General features: G+C 42.7%; 1 protein-coding gene across 1 annotated transcript in view; it reads left to right on the plus strand.

The window, feature by feature from the left end:
- The window catches only part of ngfrb (nerve growth factor receptor b), a 145,491-nt gene that overhangs the window by 102,543 nt on the left and 20,646 nt on the right, over window positions 1–22,302 (plus strand). Inside the window, exon 4 of the mRNA XM_080213443.1 lies at window positions 20,675–20,876. Within this exon, the coding sequence (XP_080069569.1) occupies window positions 20,675–20,876 (202 nt within the window). The remainder of the gene's footprint in view (window positions 1–20,674; window positions 20,877–22,302) is intronic.

The raw sequence follows: 22,302 nt of genomic DNA on the forward strand, positions 1-22,302 counted from the left end.
GCCACAACTCTACAGGAATTTCAAGATCACCGTGGGAAAAAATTGCCTTAGCCACGAACAGTAAGACTCATAAAAAATGGCACTCTTTATTTTTTGTTATGTTTTATCATTGAATCTGAATTTGGCCAAAGGTGCACCCTCTCCACTGTGTAACTTTGCAGCCAGCGTGCAAGCGGTTATGTGGAGACACTGAATTGACATTTTTATCTTTTGTATTAAATCACAAAGAAATTTGTTACGATTGATAGAATGAGTGTGAGAGAAAAGGCACCATCCTCACCCAGTCGTGACATCACACTGATACATACGCAGATGAGGAGCACTGAATAGTTCCCACACTGGATAGGCAGATATGACTGTTTCAGTGCACATTGGAGCAGTATCATTTTTGCGATGCTTTGACAACACCAGAAACGATGCTGGTGTCAGCACACCCACTGGTGAGTCTTGCAGACTGTGTAAAGTTGTAATCATTGTAATTGTAAAATTAGTGTTGAGTCTTTCTCATTAGCATCTTCACAAAAATAAAAATTTGAAGCAGCCAGAAGAGAAATCATTCCTTTTCACGCTTCTGTTTTATGGTTGTGTAATATATATGCGTGTGTTTTTTTTTGGGGATTTTTGATTTTGATTTGATTTCTTATTGTCCCATGTATTAGCATACAGTGAAAAGTTTTGTTTCTTGTGCAGTATACAGACAAAGCATACCGTTCAAAGCGAAGGAAAGGAGAGAGTGCAGAATGTAGTGTTACAGTCATAGCTAGGGTGTAGAGAAAGATCAACTTAATGCAAGGTAGGTCCATTCAAAAGCCTGACGGCAGCAGGGAAGAAGCTGTTCTTGAGTCGGTTGATACGTGACCTCAGACATTTGTATCTTTTTCGTGACAGAAGAAGGTGGAAGAGAGAATGTCTGCGGTGTGTGGGGTTCTTAATTATCCTGGCTGCTTTGTCGAGGCAGCAGGAAGTATTGACAGAGCCAATGGATGGGAGGCTGGTTTGCATGATGGATTGGGCTACATTCATGAGCTTTTGTAGTTCCTTGTGGTCTTGGGCAGAACAGGAGTTGTGGTACAACCACACAAGCTGTGATACAACCACAAGGAATGCTTTCTATAGTGCATCTGTAAAAGTTTTGGTATTAGTTTTCCTGTGTCTTCTTAATGTTAAACATGTCATGCAGTAAAAAATGTAAATTGTGTGCATTTTATGGCGTATAAACTGCTCGGGGTCCAGGAAGGTGAGGCTGGATTTTAGGGCCACACACTGGGTGTGTTTTTGGTGAGGGAGCAGGTAAAATATGAGGGAGGGTCCAGCCAACCATTGCCCGTTCCCCTGTTCCCAATCTGTCCTCCATAAAATACGAGATGAGTATGAACTGAAATCAGCTTGTGACCCACCCCGTTCATGGGCATTATGCTGCCCACACTCCAATATGGTTGGTGCAAGCAGGTAGGTGGGAGTGGGTAGACCCTTTCTCGAGGGCCAAGTTGGAAAAGGGCTGGAAGGGTGAGGGGGTTAGCACATCATTTAGGGGTGCCCTGTAAATGCTGGAAGCAGCCCCGCACTCCGTCCAGTCATTACACCCCCTCTTTGTCCCTCACCACAGCCCTCCAAAACTCAACCCCACACTCCCTCTTCCTCCCTCTCTGGACTATCAGATCCTCCTGTGCTCTGGAGCAGCAACGCTGGCACAGTGGATAACTGTCTCCTAGTGCCAGGGACCAGGCTTCAATTCCAATCTTGGGTCACTGTCTGTGTGGAGTTTGCACATTCTCCCCATGTCTGCGTGGGTTTCTTCCGGGTGCTCCAATCTCCTCCCACAATGTTCGCCACCTGACAAAGGAACAGCCAGTTCCAAAAGCTAGTAGTGTTTGCTACGAATAAACCTGTTGGACTTTAACCTGGTGTTGTGAGACTTCTTACAGAGAATTCCAGTCAAGGTGTCATCACCCAGATCTGTGAATTAGGCCTATCTGGTGAAATTTCAGTGTCGACAGGGGCTCAGTGATAGCATTCCCGCCTCTGAGTCAGATGATTTTGAGTTGAAGCCCCCACTCCAGGGGCTCCAAAGATGTGCGGTTAGGTGGATATGCCATGCTAAATTGCCCTTTAGTGTCAGGGGGACTAGCTAGGATAAATGCATGGGGTAATGGGGATAGGGCCTGGATGGGGTTGTGGTTGGTGCAGACTCAATGGGCCAAATGGCCTCCTTCCACACTGTAGGGATTCTATGATTCTAGGACGTGAACACCAAATGGAGGCTGGCGGGAAGGGAATCCTGAACTGCTCATGGTGAGATATTAAACCAAATCCCTATTTGGTCTGTCAGAAAAATCTGGATTTTGCAGGAGGAGTCCCCTGGATTTTGTGGCCAATATTTATTCCTCAAACAACATCACCAAAAAAAAAAACAAACCTGGGTTGGAACTCTCCACGTCTCCACACACCACTCCCCCCACCCCCCCTCACCCTTCCCAGCCCCCCAGGTCACCATTTCCCACTCTTGGCATCATCCAGTCCCACCAAAGTGGACAGTGTTCTGCCTGGCTCTCCCATCGGGGGAACTACGGTGGGGACCGGCCCCAGTGGGACCAGCAGATCCCACCCCAAGATCATCTGGTCACAATCCCATTGAAGTTCCTGGAACATTGCAGTGCTCAAAATTAGCTGCCATGCTCCTCATTACTAAAGCGTAATGTTCTTCATGGATTGTAAGCAGCTTTGAAACATTGAGAAATGCACTAAATAAATGCAAGTAGTTTTTCTTTTGTGTTCAAAGCGAGAGTGATCATCAATTGGTTTCTCTAAAATATTGAGCTCAACTATATTGTCTGTGAATATCCATTTCCTAATCTTGAGCTGACCGTTAATTAAATAAAATCTATCAATTCGCTTGAATCCAGCAGTATAGAACTGCAATGAATCATTGGCAGTCCATGTATCCACTGTGTAGGACACTGGGGCATGTATGTGAGATTTGAGGAGCTTAAATTATACTGAAGACACAACTACAGTAGGCTAAAAGGGAAAGTTCAATATTGGTACAAATGATGGGCGTTTCTCATAGAAAGGGGCGCATGCTTCCCAAGTATATAGCTCCTATACAAGTCATTTAGCAACGATCAGGGCCAGTGTTACATTTAATGCCATGCGTTCCTGGTGATTTCTTATCATAATAATTCTACTACTTTGCATTTTTATTCACATTTTCATTGAAATGCATGAAAAGAATTAACGTGCATAAAAGAAACCCATAGCACAGAGTTCCAATAACGTAACGCGTCTTTAATCTTAATTCTGGTTTCATGTTTATTCTTAGCACTGATGAAAATATGCAAAGTTAATTTTTAATTGAGATCTGGGTGAACTCCTACAGTAAAGGATACAACAAAGAGCGAAAAGTAAGGCAGAAGATGAGAGAAATCTAAAAGTATTGCCTACCTGAAGGAAAATGTTGGTATTAAAAGTATGCAGATTGGAGAAAGACAGCAAATAGTCAAAAGTTTTGAGGCCTTGGGGACAGAGTGGTTTGAGCAAGAGATGAATCTTGATCTCAAAACGGAGAAGATGGAGAGAAAGGAAAGAGCATTTAAAATGCTATCTGGAATGAGGGGGAACAACAAAATTTTAGAGAAGGAATGACTACAGTAATACTGATAAAGTAATGCAGTATAGGTTATATTGTTGTGTGGAAGTGAGGAAGAAACTGCCTAGGCATGACAAACAAGGATCATTTTAAGGAAATAAGTTTTTATTTGTATCTTGTCTTTGTATCTTTGTACTGGAGAATAACTGGAAAAACTACCCTGTTAACAAAATAAATTTTCAAGTTTTGGATCACACTGGGCTTGAGATAGAGTCAAATGCTGTTGAGAGGTTACAAGTGAACCTTCTAAAACAAAACATGTAGGTGTAGCAATAAGTAATGTAGCTGTCAGTAAGATGGAAGTGGAATCTGAGTGGGTAGAGATAAGTGATATCCAGGGATCAGTTACACTAATAGAGGTAGTCTACAGACCACCTGGTAGTGGAAAGCAAGCGGAGGGAGGAACGGAGCAAACAAATTAGAGAAATGGGAAGAAAAAATAATCATGACTAATTTCGACAATCCTCATCTTCATTGGCCCCAAAGAAGTAGATAAACACACAGTGGCATAGTGGTTAGCACTGCTGCCTCCCAGGTTTGATTCCTGGCTTGGGTCACTGTCTATGCGGAGTCTGCACTTCCTCACCATGTCTGCATGGGTTTCCTGTGGGTGCCCAGGTTTCCTCCCACAATCCAAAAAGGTGCGCTGGTTAGGTGCATTGGCCATGCTAAGTTCTCCCTCAGGGTACTTGAACAGGTGACGGAGTGAAGTGTCTCTGGGATTTTCATAGTAACGGTAAACCTACTTGTAACACAACTTCTAAAGTGGATGAGTGAATGGAATTCCTGCCTTGTGAATAGGGCTCACTACCCACTCACTTATCTCATATTGGTGAAAGTTGCTAGTGCTGGGAATGGAGAGAGGGGAGTGAATCCTGGAGTTAGCTCCCGCCAGTCTAAATGTGAAAACTGGCTCTATGAACATAAGATAGTCAATATGAAATCCTCCCCTCAGTCATTGAAGATAACTGTGTAAGATTATTTCTTACAGAGCGCCGAACACTGCCTATCCTTAAATGCAGCACAGAAGATGACAAGATGTGCATTATAATGATTTAGTTTCCTTTGAGGTTCAAACACATTGAGGGTAATATTGCCTGTCAGCTTGAACTGCATTAGGCATCACGTTGTTTTGTGACAATGCTCAATGCTCCCAGTCACAAACCACCCTCAGTAACCGATCTCCATCTATTGATCAATTGTGTTAGAGCGCTACCTGCATTCTGCAGTGTGTTCAAAATTGCTACAGCGTCACAAAAATCCCATCTCCATTTGTCAGTCAGAAAAAGAACCATTGAAATCTGTAATAACCATCAAATCTGATAACCATCTGATAACCATCAATGTCACTTTGTTGTCACTGATTTCTGAGCAGAAGAACTTTGTTTTTTTTATTTACAAACTGATTGTGTGGGATTTTACAGTCCAGTTCGTCCCAAAACCGTAAAACTCCACCCGAGGCCGACAGATCTTCTCATGCTCTGCCCCCTCACCCACTCCGATTCCCGTGGTGGGTGGGCCAGTTACACCAAGGAATTAGAGGAGAGATTGAAATGCTTCATCTAACCTGAGTAGTTTCAATTAAATTTGAAATAAAGACACAACTCCCATCTTAGTCAAAATGTTAAATGGATTCATTCAGTAAAACTTTTGATTTCAATTATGTGCTGTAATGGATATTAATGCTGCTTCTTCAAATCCAGATTATACTTTGTGCATTATTTTGGCAAATGTTACTTTTTTTTTGCTAAATCAACATTCGCTACCCCAAAGTGCGGTGTATGCTAGGGATAGCGTGTAAATTTAAGGAGGAGTTAGACAGATTTTTAATTGGTAACAGGGTGAAAAGTTATGAGGAGAAGGCAGGAAAATGGGGATGAGGAGCATATCAGCCATGATCGAATGGTGGAGCGGACACAGTGGGCCAAATAGCCTAATTATGCTCCTATATTTTATGAACTTATGAACAGCTAAATTCTGTCCAGCATTATTCATCAACAGAACTTCCTGGTTACCACAAACTAAATCCAGCTTCAGCTAGAAGGATTCAGTTAGATACAGAGAGACAGGGATACCGTTGATAGTATTGGCCACTACGTTGGGTGTTCACAAAGAATGGTGTTAGAGGCATAATTATAGATCTTTCCCATCTCCAGCTATGGTCAATGTTCAGTTAACATGCTATGTGCCAGATTTTCCGACAATTAATACTGAACAGACAGTAAACTGAGTGGACAAACAGGGAAATAGACCTTTCCCAGCACTGCTTCTGATCCTGCTATGTGCAACTGGGAGGACAGGCTGAAATAACTCCATCCCCTGGTACCAACGCCTTCAAATATAGGGCAGGATTCCACCACCCCCACCCCCCCAACTTCTTGTGGTGTGTTTCACAGCAGCGGAGGTGACCCGCCATTGCCTGGTGGCAGGATCCTGCTGCTGGCAAAGGGATTTCCCATTCTAAGCGCCCCTCCACTCCTCTGGGAAACCCGCTGGCAAGAAAAATCTGGCCATGGCCTGAATGATCAATTATTTCGTTGTTTGGGGATCTTTTGGAGCTAATGTACTGCCACATCAGCCTATATAACAGTAATAGCTGGTCACCAAAAGTGAAGCTTGTCCCAAATTTAATTTTGTGGAAGTGGATGAGCTTTGTATGGGTTAAATTTAGGCTCTGTGGGTTCTGCTGCATATAGAACTGGGTGGAACAGTCAAGATCTTATGTGGAGAAGTGTAAAAGATTGGGGGTGGGCTAGGCATAGACGAACCACAAATCACACACTTACAAAGTTCAATATCACATTGGCACTAAAAATCCACACTGGTGGTTTCAATGCCCAATATTCTCTTGGGAACACTATGGTTTGTGCTCCACTTCAACTTTGTAGTACATGTCTATGTTTTTGTCTCCATTGGTTAAATATAAATTTAACATAGAATATAATATAATATAATAATATAATAATAATATAATATAATAGAACATAGAATCCTACCGTGCAGAAGGAGGCCATTCGGCCCATTGAGTCTGCACAGACCACAATCCCACCCAGGCCCTTTACACGCAGGCTTATGCATTTATCTTGGGGCAGCATGGTAGTACAATGACTAACACTGCTGCTTCACAATGCCAGGGACCTGGATTTGATTCCTGGCTTGGGTTGCTGTTTATGTGGGGTTTGCACGCTCTGCCTGTGTCTGTGTGGGTTTCCTCCTGGTGCTCCAGTTTGCTCCCACATTCTGAAAGAGGTGCTGATTAGGTGCATTGACCCCAACAGATGCCGGACTGTGGCGACTGGGAGAATTTCACAGCAACTTCATTGCAGTGTTAATGTATGCCTTACTTGTGACTAATAAACTTCAGCTAGTACCCATGACACTATGGGGAAATTTAGCATGGCCAATGCACCTAACCCTCACATCTTTGGACACGTTTGTTCCTTTAATATGTTGATGATTTCCATAAATGGTGTGATCTTAGCCAAAATATCAGAATGTAATCAAATATGGCAGTGAAGTTTGCTGGGTCTCTGAGCAGGGACAAATTTAAAAAAAAAGGTAATAATGGCATTTAACTTTCCAAATCCTGTCATCTATTGTATAAATAAATGGAGAAAATTAAGAATTTGGAACAGGATTCTGCATTGAAGTTTCTAAATCTACAAAATTGTATAATGTGTAATGAATGGAAACAGATTTCTCATTTGGAACAGGCTCACTGGATCCAACTGGACAAATTCTTTTGACAAAAGAATGATCTAGATTGTAAACAGACACACTCAATGTTAATACTCATATGGAAGAATGCACTCTGTAAAAGTATTCAGTGCGGCAGCATTGAAAATAATACGTTTCTGACTTTGTATTTTCAGCAGGAAACTTGACAAAATAGAAGTGTATTTATGAGGAACAGGTTGGTGGGGGGGAGGTGAGCTGGAACTGATGGTTTTATTTTACGAACACCTTCAAATACAGTGGTGGGGGAATATGAAATTCAGCCCATAAGGTTGTTGAAGGGTGTTCAATGCAAAGATAATCATTAATAAATCCAATAAGTAATGCAGAGACTGTGCTGGGATTACAAGTAGTCCCAAAGAGGAAGAGATGATGGGCAGGATTTTACAGTCTCGCTTGGGTGAGACTGGAAAATCCCGCCAGAGCTCAATGGAGATTTCTGTTATCGAAACCGTCGCCCACACTGATTCCGTGGCACACGAGGTGGTAGTGTTCCGGCTGATGTCTCCCTGATTTGGAAAACGCCTGGGGATTTTGGGCGGTCCTAGCTGGGAAACCACAGAGAGGTGGTTCAGGGGTGGGGGGGATGATTGTGGTGATAATGAGGAACCTGCTGCCAAATGAAATAGTTGAGGCAAATATCATAAATTCAATTGAAGAATCGAGGTAAGTTCTTAGAGGTTTACAGCACTGAAACAGGAGGGAGAAAAATAGATTATGCAGGGATAAAAGCAAAATACTTCAGATGCTGGAATCTGAAACGAAGGGTCATCCGGACTCGAAATGTTGGCTCTAATCTCTCTCCGCAGCTGCTGTCAGACCTGCTGAGGTTTTCCAGCATTTTCTGTTTAAGTTTATGCAGAGGGCTGTCTCTAACATGATGGACCAAAAGACCCACCTGTGTTATAACCTGTAATATAGAATTATGATTCTATATTACAGGACTGGATTATGTATAATGAGAGGGGAATCAAGTGGAGCACAAACTGCAACCCAGCCCAGTCGGGTCTGTTTCCATGCTGTAAATTCAATGCGATTTCACGGAAAGCCTTCTGCTCAAGGCATCACATTGGAAAATTACTCCAACGGTGTCTTTGACATACAAAAATATCCCAAAGTACGAGAGAGAAGCATCAAGGAATGGGTGCTCTCATTGTGGGGTAACCAATTACTTGATTGGTGGATTTTTAAGAAGGTTTTCAACATGCAAAGAGGACAATAACGTTAGAGGATTCACAGAGGTTGGGTGATTGGGCTGAGGGCTGGTAAGTGTGTAGCTGTCTTCCGTCAAACCTGATACAACAAGGTGCCACTTTAGCTCTGTTAGAACAAGAGAACAGAAGAACATATGCACCCCCATTTCTGACCCCAAATTAATTTTGGACAGATTGGTGTTGATGGGATGTTGGGATCTCTATACGTTAGAAAGAAGCTGACAACTCTAAACATTGATATGTTGGAGGTACTCAGATTGGCGATATGGGCAATATCAAGAAAACGATAGGCTGGAGTACTTTAGAGACGTTGAACCACTGTGGGATGTAGGTGCTACTGGGATATCTATACACTGAGAGACAGAGAGGATCTCAATAGATTGAAATGTGTATGAGACGCTGAAATATTTGTTCATTGTGACATGTTGAAGGCACTAAGATGTCTACACACCAGACGATTTAATGGATGACAAAGTGTCCATACACTGAAATACAAGGAATTGGAGAAGAAGTTTTGTGAGGTTTCTCCCTCCTTTCTGCTATAGTTTTGATGGAAAATTGAGAGAAAGCCTGTGGAAATTATAGACCACTTTGATCTCATATACACCAGCACATGCTGGAAACACTGGGGATACCAGTTCACTCACTGAGATAGCTGGAGATATAGGGGACGCTGTTATCATTATATACTCTCAATTCACTGGGATATCAGTCCACTGGGATGGGTTGGAAGCATTGGGTAGTTAAGCAGTAGGTGATTTAAGGAATGCTGCAACCACTCTGCTGGAATAGTGTAGGAGACACAGGGATTGGGAATCTGATACAATGGGTGGTGTAGGGATTTAATGCACCAAAGTGTTTCAAAAGAAATTGGGACATCCCAATGACAACAAGTTAGCCATATGGTTAATGTGGGGAAGGAGAAGCAAATAGCAAGCTGTGCACAGTATCTTTATCAGCTGAACTTTGTTTACAAAGAAACAAATGGGGAAGGACACTATTGTTGTAGTAGAGACATATAGATAAGTCTGGCTCTGCCAACTCAATAATGTATCTATTAATATATCATGTTGAAGCAAATAATCTTTGGAGATTAAGAGAGACAAAGGGTGGAACCTTCTGGCCCTTCATACTAGTGGGATTTTCTGGTCCCACTGCAGTGATCAGGGAGCGCCAAATTCTTTTTCCTTGCTTGCAGTGGCGGTGGGGTGTGAATGGTGGTAAGATTGCACCCAAAATGTTTAAAAGTTAAGGCACAAGAGAACATTTAACAGATTTGATTTGATTTGATTTATTATTGTCAAGTATTGGGATACAGTGAAAAGTGTTGTTTCTTGCGTGCCATACAGGCAAAGCACACCTTTCATAGAGTACATATGGGGAGAAGGAAAGGAGAGAGTGCAGAATGTAGCGTTACAGTCATAGCTAGGGTGTAGAGAAAGATCAACTTAATGCAAGAAGCTGTTCTTGAGTTGGTTGGTACCTGACTTCAGACTTTTGTATCTTTTTCCTGATGGAAGAAGGTGGAAGAGGATAGATTTACAATGCTTTATCAGTGGGTTCTGAAAGTAGCTTATGATGAACAAATCTTATAACTTTCTACTTATATTTGAAAACTGAAGCCATGCTAAGTAACTTGATGGCCACTAGCTGTTTGGAAAAGCTTTCAAAGATAATGAACTGGGAATGAGTGATACAATGAGTTAACAACATGCTTTCCCCTCTCAGATTCACAATTTCTTGGGCAAATTGATGGGATGAAAGTGCTCTCTTTTTTTCCCTAGCTGAAGACTTCAAATAAACTAGCCAAAGGAGAGTCATTGGAAGGTTGGTATGAGGACAAAACTGGAATTGATGCAGTGGGAGCTGCTGTAGATATTGCAAATTAAAACACAGCAACCTGTAAATAATTGCTGACAATATCAGCCTTCCATCCTCCAAAGCTCAACCACATCTCGTTCAAACTTTGACCAAGGCCTTGTCCAAGTCTCATTCTGTCCTTCCTAACCTCCTTCTGGTTCCGTCATGCTTCCAGTTTAAATCCCTTCCCATTCCAGAACACTCTCAGTTCCATAAACTCTGGCAATTCGCAACCTCTCTGAAATAACTCTGTTACTTTTATCCAAGCCTCTTGTGTGACCCCCTCCCTTTGCTCCATAGTAACAATTGTGCCTTCAGCTGCCTAAACCCTGATCTGAATCCCCTCTCTAAACCCCATCATCCCTCCGCATCCTGAATCTTGTTTAGAACGCTCCTTAAAACTCACTTCTATGGCAAAGGTTTTGTTCACCTTTCCTAATACTTTCTTTCTCCAGTATCAATTTTTGTTTGGTTTCATAGAATCCCTACAGTGCAGAAGAAACCATTCAGCCCATTGAGTCTGCACCAACTCTCTGACAGAGCATCTTACCCAGGCCCCATCCCTGTAACCATATACATTCACCATGGCTAATCTATCTAACCTACACATCTTGGGACACTAAGGAGAAATTTAGCTTGGCCAATCCACCCAACCTGCACATCTTTGGACTGCTTGGATTGGAGGAAACTGGAGCACCCAGCGGAAACCCACGCAGACATGAGGACAATATGCCAACTCCACACAGACAATGACCCAAGATTGGAATTGAATCCAGATCCCTGGTACTTGAGGCAGCAATGTGAACCACTGAGCCACACCCTGCTCTGCTAGTTCTGTTAGTTTCATCTCTGCTAGTTCTTTTGGAGTATTTTATGAAGCTAAATTTGTAGTTGGTCCCTTGAATTTTTAACATTACCAGTCTGTCTGAGCGAGAATGATTAAACATTGAGCTTTCCATACTGTCTGCAAGAGGTTGACTTTAGGGAGTTTTAAATAAAAAAGTTTCCCATTCCAAAACAGTGACATTCCTCACCTTGAAGTCCTGAAATGCAAACTAAAATAAACCATGAGTTTTTTGATGTTTTGTTTCCCTGGGGATAGAGAAAAATTAATGGGGCAGTCGAAAATTGATCACAAGTGACATGATATTGTCAACACTTCCTTGCGCTGTATCTATATAGAGAAATGTAAATGGTCTTGTCAAATAACTTTGCAAGTGCAAAGTTAATCTTTAAATTGCAGAATTCTAAATGAACAGTTACTCGCAGACCCTGATGCTCAGATGCAAGTCCAGAGAAATGCCTTGACTATTATAAAAATGCTGGAAGTATGAACATTGAGTAACACCATGAATGTGCTGTAGTTTTGGACAATATTTGGTACAGCACAACTGTTTTTTATCTATTACCAAATGGATGTGATCAACTCAATGATATTCACATATGACTATGGACATACTTATGGCATAAAGGGAGCCTTATAAAGAACAGCTAACAATTATGCCCTGGCCAGAGTATATCTTCTCTCATACTGCCCATAATTAGTATGTCTTGTATGGAAAGTAGTATGCCTTTTCTTATCCTAAGTTTTAAAGTTTGGAGTTTATTTATCAGTGGGCTTACATTAACACTGCAATGAAGTTACTGTAAAAATCCCCTAGTCACCACACTCCGGTGCCTGTTTGGTTACACTAAGGGTCAATTTAGCATAGACAATGCACCTAACCAGCACGTCTTCTGGTCTGTGGGAGGAAACTGGAGCACCTGGAGGAAACCCATGTAGACACGGGGAGAATGTGCAAACTCCAAACAGACAGTGACCCAAGCCGGGAATCAAACCTGTGTTTTTGGCACTATGAAGCAGTAGTGCCACTGTGCTGCCCTATCAAGGCTGATATGTCTCACTAGATCAGTGAAGCTAATTGGCTTTTATCCCAACATTTTCCTAGAAAGTAAAGGTTTAAATAAAATACTTCCAGGAGAACATAATTTTTATACAAGTAGTAAGTAGCTCCCTTATATTGAAATTTGTCTGCGTGAGGAGAATAGGAAAGGGTTAGTGTTAGAACTTATGAAGGAAATCCCACAATATCAATGAAGTGAATGAGGATGGTACAAACGTATCTGGGTAGTCCTATAACTAGACTGCATCGTGATGGGAATCATCCATCCTACTATTCCAGGTTTGCATTCTATTTAATTTTCAGCAGCATCCTTCCTTCTTTCCAACAGTTCTTTTTTAAACAGACAAACCATCTTCATACCTGTCTGGAAATCAAAGAAGAAACGCACATGAACACATGAAATTCAATTTGGTTTTGTGTAGAGGTCCACGGAGTTAAAATAATAAGTGAAAGCTAAGCTTCAAGTGTAATACACAGCTTTTGCAACACCCAAAGCGACAATACACTCCTTGGGATAGTAGTAAAGTTTATTCAGTTGGCAAGATGTGTCGGAACTGTATATTTGAGTGACATCTGACCCCCAGATTAAGAATTCCTTTTGATATTGCAATGCAAACTTGGGGCACTGCCATGTTCGAGACGCATTGTCAAGGGAGTCTTGCAGTTTTAAGTGGCACAGTTCTGTGTTTTATCCTCAAAAGGCACACCGTGATCTTGTTGCAATAATTTTAGCTTTCAGACCAGATGCTTCCGTCAGCTAATAAGTACCTGCTATTTCCTTGAGTGGCTCAGCCATTGTCAGCATTTGAAAGATGAGGAAGGAATTTTGCGACGTAAAAAGTTGGAAGCTGAACTGTAATGTCGCGATCATATTGGTTTTACAGCAGAATTGTTGTTTTTTAATATGATGAAAGGATATCCGGCTCACAGTAAATTTGGGAGCAATTAATGTTTTGTGCTTCGATGAAAACATAAGCCTGCAGTGAGCCTGGGAAATTGGATGCGTATTTCTCATATTTGCATTAGTTTTATTGGCAGACTTGCTTTCAACTCAAAAGTAAGCCCGTCTTCCCACAAGTGGTCCAAGCCCCTTCAAGCAGGTTGATTTTAAAAAAATTATGCGATTAAGCAATGTTTTTGGCCAATTCAATCACAGAAAATATTTTCCCCATACTGTAAAACTTAAGCATCTTGGCTGCTTCGTGACTTTGTGATAGATAAAATTCTTCAAACATTTGTTCCCAAAAATAAATGAACAATTTATGGCCCGGTCTTAGAAGAATATCAGAAATGGGAGCAGGGGTCGGCCATTTTGTCCATATGTACATGTACAATACTTTTCTGCCGTTTTCAGATGTTTGCAATTGCAAGTCACATTTGTAAAAACAGTGGACATTTTCAATAGACACGAACATCTGGTTTTGAAGCTACTCTGCCCAAGACCGCAAGAAACTACAAAAGGTCGTGAATGTAGCCCAATCCATCACACAAACCAACCTCTCATCCATTGACACTGTCTACACTTCCCGCTGCCTTGGCAAAGCAGCCAGCGTAACTAAGGACTCCACATACACCGGACATTCTCTCTTCCACCCTCTTCCATCGGGAAAAAGATATAAAAGACTGAGGGCACATACCAACCGACTCAAGGACAGCTTCTTGCCTGCTGCCATTAGACTTTTGAGTGGACCTACCTCGCATTAAATTGATCTCTCTCTACATCTTAGCTATGACTGTAACATTACATTCTGCGCTCTCTCCTTCCCTTCTGTACGAATGGTATGCTTTGTATAGTGCACAAAAAACAATACTTTTCAGTGTATGTTAATATACGTGACAATAATAAATCAAATCAAAGAGTGGGTGTATATCTCATCTCTCTGTGAAATGAAAGCCCTGGAAGTTCATTCTGAGATTCATATTAAGAATTATTGGGGGGTGAAGAGAGCAGGGGAAGAGGAGATTTCCTCTCTGTTTTGTGTAACAGAATAGTAAACCTGATCATGAAGAATAGTTGCACAGAATGCAGAGAGGAAATCTCCCATCGCTGGAGCAGTGCAGACAGAACTTTGATCTGTGTCTGGGTCTCATGTTACCTGACCACGGGGTGAGGGGCTGGGGGGAGGGGGGGACAATGTATCGAAACAGACACCAAGAATAGAAAATGTACTTTAGCTGATTTGCCTTGTGTCAATGTGTCAAAGTGATTAAAAAATATGTAGTACTTAATTTTATTGTGATGGACTAACTCCATCTAGGTTTCCTTCCACGCTGAGCTGATTGTAGTTGTGACACTGCGTCTCTAATCTATTTCCGTCAGCTTCATTTAAATATTGATTGTGGCATCCCAGTGCTATTTGTGTACTGACTGAAAGCTTACCTCTGGAAGGTTGGAGGTGGCGAATTTAGTATCCCTGCAGCAGCTTAGTGCAACGCAGCGTTCTTGTGTCTCTAACAATTTGGTTCATTGCAGCGCCCAAGGCTGGTGCTTCTTCAAGGCACCCAGCCCCCATCATTTACAGGCTCTTCAACTAAAGCTTTATTTGCTCAGAAAGACTTGTCAGTTTTGTCCCTTTTGGAAGGATTTATCTGGGTGAAAGCCAGGTGGCCTTGGCAATCGATTCAATCCCGTCAACCCCACACAGCCAGCCAAAGTTCACTGACCTCACCAAGTCAGCCAAGGTCACGGGGACAATCATAACTTGTGAGAATACAGTGAACATATTTTACATTTCCAGCTGTCGCTTGAAAATTATCGACAACTCACCACTGTCATGCAGGATTCTCACTTTTTCCTTCCCCTGCACATTCCTTCATTCACAATTTTCACTTAAGTAAGCCGGAACAGGTGCATGTGACAGGGACTTCCTTCTCTGCACCTATAGTATTTTATACAATCATCAAATCATAAAATGTGACGTGGAGACAGGCCCTTTGGCTCAAACTTGCCCGTGCCGACCAAAAAGCACTTCTAAGCTAGCCCCATTTGCATACATTTGGCCCAAACCCCTTTCCTATCGATGTATCCGTCCGAATGCCTTTTAAATGTTGTCAGTCTGTCTGCCTCAACCAGAGGCAGCTCATTCCTCAAATGTACCACCCTCTGTGTAAAAAAAAAGTTGCTCCTCAGGTTCTCATTAGTTCTTTTAACTTAAATCTGTGCTCTCTAGTTCTCGATTCCCCAACCCTGGGAAAAAGACTGAGTGCATTCATCTAGGTTGCATTCCATAAACTGCTGAGTGGAACATCTTCAGGCTCTACTTATTTCTTAAAGGGGGCAAACGACACACTGTCAATAATAATGGAGTGCTGCCTCACACCGTCAAGTCTCTTGCTACAGAACCTGGAATCTCCTTTAATGAGGGAATATTGGGAAATTACAATTGAATTCATTGAATAAAAATATTTTAATGAAAACATAAGTGTTCTATATTGAGGTAGCCCACTTAGATGTGAACAAATTCAAAAATATATTTTTTTAATCAACGATTCGCAAAACAGGAAATCATTTTTGATAAGGTGAAGATGGTTTTAAAATGGGAGCATTGGTCGTTGTTGAGGAGGATGCACGAATGAATGAATGACTGATTTAATTCATTGATTCATTGATTCATTCGTTTCTGTTCAAAGTAGATCTTTAGCTCACTATCATTAGCTTCATCCTGAGGCCTGTCCCACCAGAGTCAGATGGGGTGGCACAATGGTTAGCACTGCTGCCTCACAGCGCCAGGGACCCGGGTTCAATTCCCGGCTTGGGTCACTGTTTGTGTGGTGTTTGCATGTTCTCCCTGTGTCTGCGTGGGTTTTCTCCAGGTGCTCTGGTTTCTTCCTACACTCCAGAGATGTGTGGGTTAAGTAATTGACCATGATAAATTGCCTGGGTGGGATTGTTGTTGGTGCAGGCTCGATGGGCCGAATGGCCTCCTTCTGAGCTGTATGGTTTTGTTTGTTTTTGCAGTTTTAGTCACCAGTGGTTTGCCACTGTGTTTCGCTCTGAGGGGCAGGGTGGGGTGGATTCTTCCAAAGTGTGCTTCCCCCAGGATGAGAGACAAACCTGCACAGTAAGGCTGGCTCCACAGATATGAGGACAGACCAGTCTCAAAGTGATGATACAGACTTCCACCCCCACCACCCCCACTGCACCCCCCCACCCCCCCAGCACAACAGACATTGCCACCCATTCTCTGCAAAGTATACCCCCCAACCAACATTACTGGGAAACCTATCCCACCCTTCATTCTCACCCAACCCTTAGACCCACTCCTCAGGGGCCACACTGGCCTTCATACCCTGGCTTGGTCACCTCAACCAGAAGAGATTCCTCTTGGCTTGACACCACGCTGGTGGTGGGGGGAACATGATGACCCCGGAAGAAATGGTGTAAAGCTATTTGAGTATTTAAATCTATTAAAATTGATGATAATTAGGATCAAACCCCTTGCCTGGGTGGGAACCTGTTGACGTCACTGGAGGTGGAGGGGTGGGGGTTTTGCAGGGTGGAAGGGTGGGGGAGGGGAGATCTCATTCCTCCCCAGCACATATCTCATGGCCCTGTCACTGGAGTTAGTGGCCACAACCGCGGTGAAAGGGCCTGTAAAATTATCCCCGATATGTTTGCTAGGGAAAATCTGGCAGTGGCGCTCGTTCTTCTGATGTTTGAAGGTGGCACAGTGGTTAGGACTGCTGCCTCATGGTGCCAGAGACCCAGGTTCGATTCCGGCCTTGGGTGACTGTGTGGTGCTTGCATGTTCTCCCTGTGTCTGCGTTGGTTTCCTCCCGGTGCTCTGGTTTCCTTCCACAGCCCAAAGATGTGCAGGTTAAGTGGATTGGCCATGCTAATTTGCCCCATAGTGTCCAAAGGTGTGTAGGTTAGGTGGATTAGCCATGTTGAATGTTGGTATTAAGGGGATTGGGGCAGGTAATAAGGTGGTCTTTTGGAGAGCCGGTGCAGACTGAATGGGCACAGTGGGGATTCTATGGTTCTATGGTACTGGTAAGAAACAGACTCTGTTGCCCAGCTCAGCCCAAGCAAAGGGGCTGGTGGTTCTAAGAAGACATGATGTGGGTATGCCGGCGTTGGACTGGCGTAAACACAGTAAAAAGTCTGACAACACCAGGTTTTAGTCCAAAATAAATAGGTTGGACTAAAACCTGGTGTTGTCAGACTTTTTACTGGTTCTAAGAAGAGGCAGCTTTGCAATCCCAAACAGGCATTCTATTTTGGTGCAATTCTTGCCGTGACAGTTTGATCAGGAAATTGAGGCTTGGGGAGATGTGTAATTCAGGCCAGCCACCTGCTCCACACATTTTATGAAGCCGACCTCAAGAAAGCAACCAATAGAAAATGGATTGTTTTATGTTCAGATTAACAGAACTGGAGTTATGGTCCTGGCTGCTAAAACAGTGCTTTGATGAACACAGTAATATTGGCAATGTGTTCAGTCTCTGAAGCATGTGCTTGCACTGAAATCCCCTGGCTTAAATCTCTTGTGTTTGTTATTATTAACCTTACATGTGCCAGAGTCTAAGGGATATTTTTACCCTGAAAAAGAAAGATACTTAATATGCCAGATCATTGAAGCAAATTCTATAAATAACCCATAAAACTATTTCACACAGATCTGTTCAACAGAACAAGGAATCTGTTCATTGTAACTTTTCAACTCAGTCTGACTGTATGGCCAGACGGAGTGTGATACCAACGAGTTGTAAATCATTATTAAGCACTGGCAAGTGGTATTTTATTGTGGCTTGTGAAAGTTTTCTTCAACAACTGAGTTAAGCACCATCACCGCAGTAGTTTTAAATCAGTTGAATGGGGACAAAAATAATGATTGTAGCAATGAATTTCTTGGTGACTTTGGCTTAATTCATGTTTGTTTCAATATAAATCGTGTGCTCAGTTTGGAAATAGAAAGCCTTCTATTTCAAGCAACTGTTGGCAGCAGTGGTAGTTCCACAAATATCCAGGATAAACTTCGTCAGCCTTGGTGTGTCTTCAGATGACTGAGGAACCCGTTTTTTTTGTCCGCAGGTTGTCCCTCAATAGGGGCATGCTGCTGCATGGGACAAATGGAATTCGCACACCCCGGATTTGTTTCATAGAATCATAGAATCCCTACAGAACAGAGGAGGCTATTCGGTCCACCGAGTCTGTACCAACCACAATCCCACCCAGGCTTTATTCCCGTAACCCCACACATTTACCCTGCTAAGGTCAGTTTAGCATGGCCAATCGACCTAACCTGCATGTCTTTGCACTGTGGGAGGAAACTGGAGCACCCAGAGGAAACCCACGCAGACACGGGGAGAATGTGCAAACTCCACACAGGCAGTGACCCAAGGCTGGAATTGAACCTGGGTCCCTGGCGCAGTGAAGCAGCAGCGCTAACCACTGAGCTGCCATTTCCCTCCTTCCTCTGCCACTGCCGTTCTGCCTTGCCGCCAAGCCACTGAGCCTGGAAATGGCTTGCACCTTGTTGGACCAGGTGGAGCCATATCCAGTAGTCTGGAGCTTTCTCCTTCCTCAGTGGTATTAACATCTCTGAGCTTTATGGTGCTCTTGAGCTTATGCTTATCTATTTTCATTTGGCTGTCCTTACAGAGTTACCCAACGGGGAGTTGGGAGAAGAGAAACTTCCGAGGGAGGCGCTTTCTGGGCACCAGGCATAATGGTCCATCCATCAGATTTGATTCCTCAGGAGCAGGCTTTGACGCTGGTCAATACAGCCCCATGAAGGACTCTAGCTTAGTCTAGCACTCTCCCCATTTGATTCCCAAGATTTGATGCAAGCACCACTGATGAGAGCTCTCCAGGATTCTGATGTGGTGTCAATAGACAGTCCAGCTTTCACTGCAGTAGACAAGGGTTGTCAACATAATGGCCTTATAAACCAGGACCCTTGTTGACTTCCAAAGTCCCCTGTTGTCAAAGACACAATGACAGAGCTTGAAGAAGGCAGCACTGGCACAGTTGTTTTGGTTAATGCACTTCCTCTGTGAGGGTAATCTCTTGAGAGAGGTGGCAGCTGAAATAAGGGAAGTGCTGCACATTCCCTTGAGTCTCTATTGTTTGTCATCCAGCTACATAGATGGCAGTTGGCATCAAGTACTTGCAGATTAGGTGTAGCATCGGTAAAATCATAGAGTCCCTACAGTGCAGAAGGAGGCTATTTGGCCCATCAAGTCTGCACTGACTCTTGGACAAAGAATCTTAGCCAGATGCCCTTTTGGAGAGTTGGTGCAGATTTGATGGGCTGAATGGCCTCCTCTGCACTGTGGGAATTCTGTGATTCTATGATTTTGTAAGTTCATTCCCAAATTACTTTTTAAAAAAATTTCTTTTGTGTTTCAGTCATCACTTCCTCACTACCTTTGAATGTAGTTCCTAATCTGATCGCACTCCCATAGTGAAATCATAGCGAGCTCCAGTTGTAATGATTATAACACAATGTTCACTGCCTCTTTATATTGCATTCTGAAGGCTGGTTACTCATCCACAAGCAAGAGTGCTTTACTCATAATGAGATGTTTTATTATTGAAAACCTCTGAAGCTCAAACACTTTAACACAAGTAGAATTGTGAGACTCAATGATCAACTTTATCTACCTGCCATTATTTAATGTTTTATCAATTTCTACTCTGTCCGTTATGAAATCATCTTTTTTTTTTACCATCTTGTATTGAATTCAGAACATTTTAAAATGTGATTCCAATTTCTTCAATTCAGTGATGGAATGATGAATTTATCACCAATTTTATTTAAAGGATTTGAATAGTATGCGTTCTGGATGAAGCTTACTGTAAAAAGGTGATGTGAAGTGACATTGATAATGTGAAGTAGGTGGGACCATGAGAATCATAGAATCTACAGTGCAGAAGGAGGCCATTTGGCCCATCCAGTCTGCCCCGACAATCCCACCCAGACCCTATCCCCGTAAACCCACATATTTACCCTGCTAATCCCCCTGACATTAGGATCAATTTAGCATGGCCAATCTACCTAACCTGCACATCTTTGGAGTGTGGTAGGAAACCAGAGCACCCGGAGGAAACCCACGCAGACACAGGGAGAACGTGCAAACTCCACACAGACAAGTGACCCGAAGCTGGAATTGAACCCGGGTCCCTGACACTGTGAGGCAGCAGTTCTAACCACTGTGCCACTGTGATTAGCAGTCTCTCATTTGTCAATTCTAAAATATAGCATATATAATGAGATTGCTTTAGAAAGCAAATTATTTTGAGATTGAAAAAATGATCTACTGTGTCACCACAAAAAAAATTAAACGGACCTCATTTATTCTCTCTTCAGCTGTTGTTAGTCCAAGATTCACGTGGGTGAACACAGCGGGACCTCCGAAGACTGTCACCACGGCAGAGATAATGACCACCACTGCTGTTCCCAGCTCACCACAGTTTATTGGGCAAGACAACAATAATAGCATCATTCCTGTTTACTGCTCCATCCTGGCTGCTGTTGTAGTGGGACTCGTAGCCTATGTAGCTTTCAAACGGTTGGTGTTTTGAATGGCTTTATTTTTAACAGCCTGAATGTGATTGACATTATTTATTAAGTTACAGTGATAGGAGTATGTGTGAATGTGCAATACAGTGTGATCTAATATTGAAAATGTAACTTGTGCAATGCTGACTCAATTATGGAGTGGCATTTAAAGAGCCATATTATTTATTCATTCTCCTTGCTTTCAGTTAAGTAGTCATTATTTTTATTAGGTTGCATTTTAGCTTCATTTGAAGCAATTTTTTAAAGTGGCATCTCGGCCTTTTGGCTAGGATGCAAATCTTAGATCAAGACTTGGAGGAGGAGCTATACCTACTCCAATCAGCTTGGATTATGTAGATCAAGCCCCAGACAAGAGGTGAGAATCCTGTCCTGTCAGCTTGGATCGGGAATGTCTCAACTTATTGGGATTCTGAATTGGATTTGATTTGATTTGATTGTATTGAATTGGAATAAAAAAGAATTGTCTTTTTGCCCCCCTGATGGCAGTGTGAGGCTTTACTCATTGTCATCCCATCCTCTTTTCCATGGTCATCGTTCTATTTTGGGTATTTCACACTTGATCACCTTGTGCGTGTATTTACTATATAGGAGGGATATGGAAAGGTTATTATGATGTGGAGATGGTGGCATTGGACTGGAATGGACACAGTAAGAAGTCTCACAACATCAGGTTAAAGTTCAACAGGTTTATTTGGAATCACGAAATTTCGGAGCGCTGCTCCTTCATCAGATGAGTGGAGAGGTAGGTTTCACAAACACGACATATTTAGACAAAGACACAATTGGCCTGGGCTTGTAAAATCCTACTAACTGTCCTGGCTTGAGACAATTCACTGCTCTTTATCTTGTGGTTATCCCTCCATCAACTCACATTGTCTGTACCTGTAAAGACTTGATTACCTGAAAAGACTTGCATTCCAACCATTATCTTGCAATTCATTCTTTGTCTATATACGCCGTGTTTGTGACACTTACCTCGCTACACATCTGATGAAGGAGCAGCGCTTCGAAACCTTGTGATTTCAAATAAATTTATTGGACTTTAATCTGGTGTTGTGAGACATCTTACTGAAAGGTTATTAGGTCGAACATGTTTGCCTTGTTTTTTTTTGTTGGGCTCACCCGATGTATCTACCCTTCTCCTCCACCAGTTCCTGAATTCGCTAACAACTCTCCAGCTCCTCAAAGGTGACCAGGGAAGGGGCCAAACTCATTAGTTCCTACAAAGACTAACAATAACAGCTTACATTTCTAGCATCAGTGCAGATGCTGAAAAAGGTATGTTACAGCCTTCTGGACTTAACACTGGGCTCAACAACTTCAGGGGCTGTGTTTCCCACCGATGGGAGGTGGAGCGTTGTTTGCTAGCGGTGGGATTCTCTGGTCCTGTCGCTGTCAATGGGGATTCCCGTTGA

Source organism: Carcharhinus amblyrhynchos, chromosome 27, assembly GCF_965287045.1.
Source record: "Carcharhinus amblyrhynchos chromosome 27, sCarAmb.v2.hapA, whole genome shotgun sequence".
Lineage (NCBI taxonomy): Eukaryota > Metazoa > Chordata > Chondrichthyes > Carcharhiniformes > Carcharhinidae > Carcharhinus > Carcharhinus amblyrhynchos.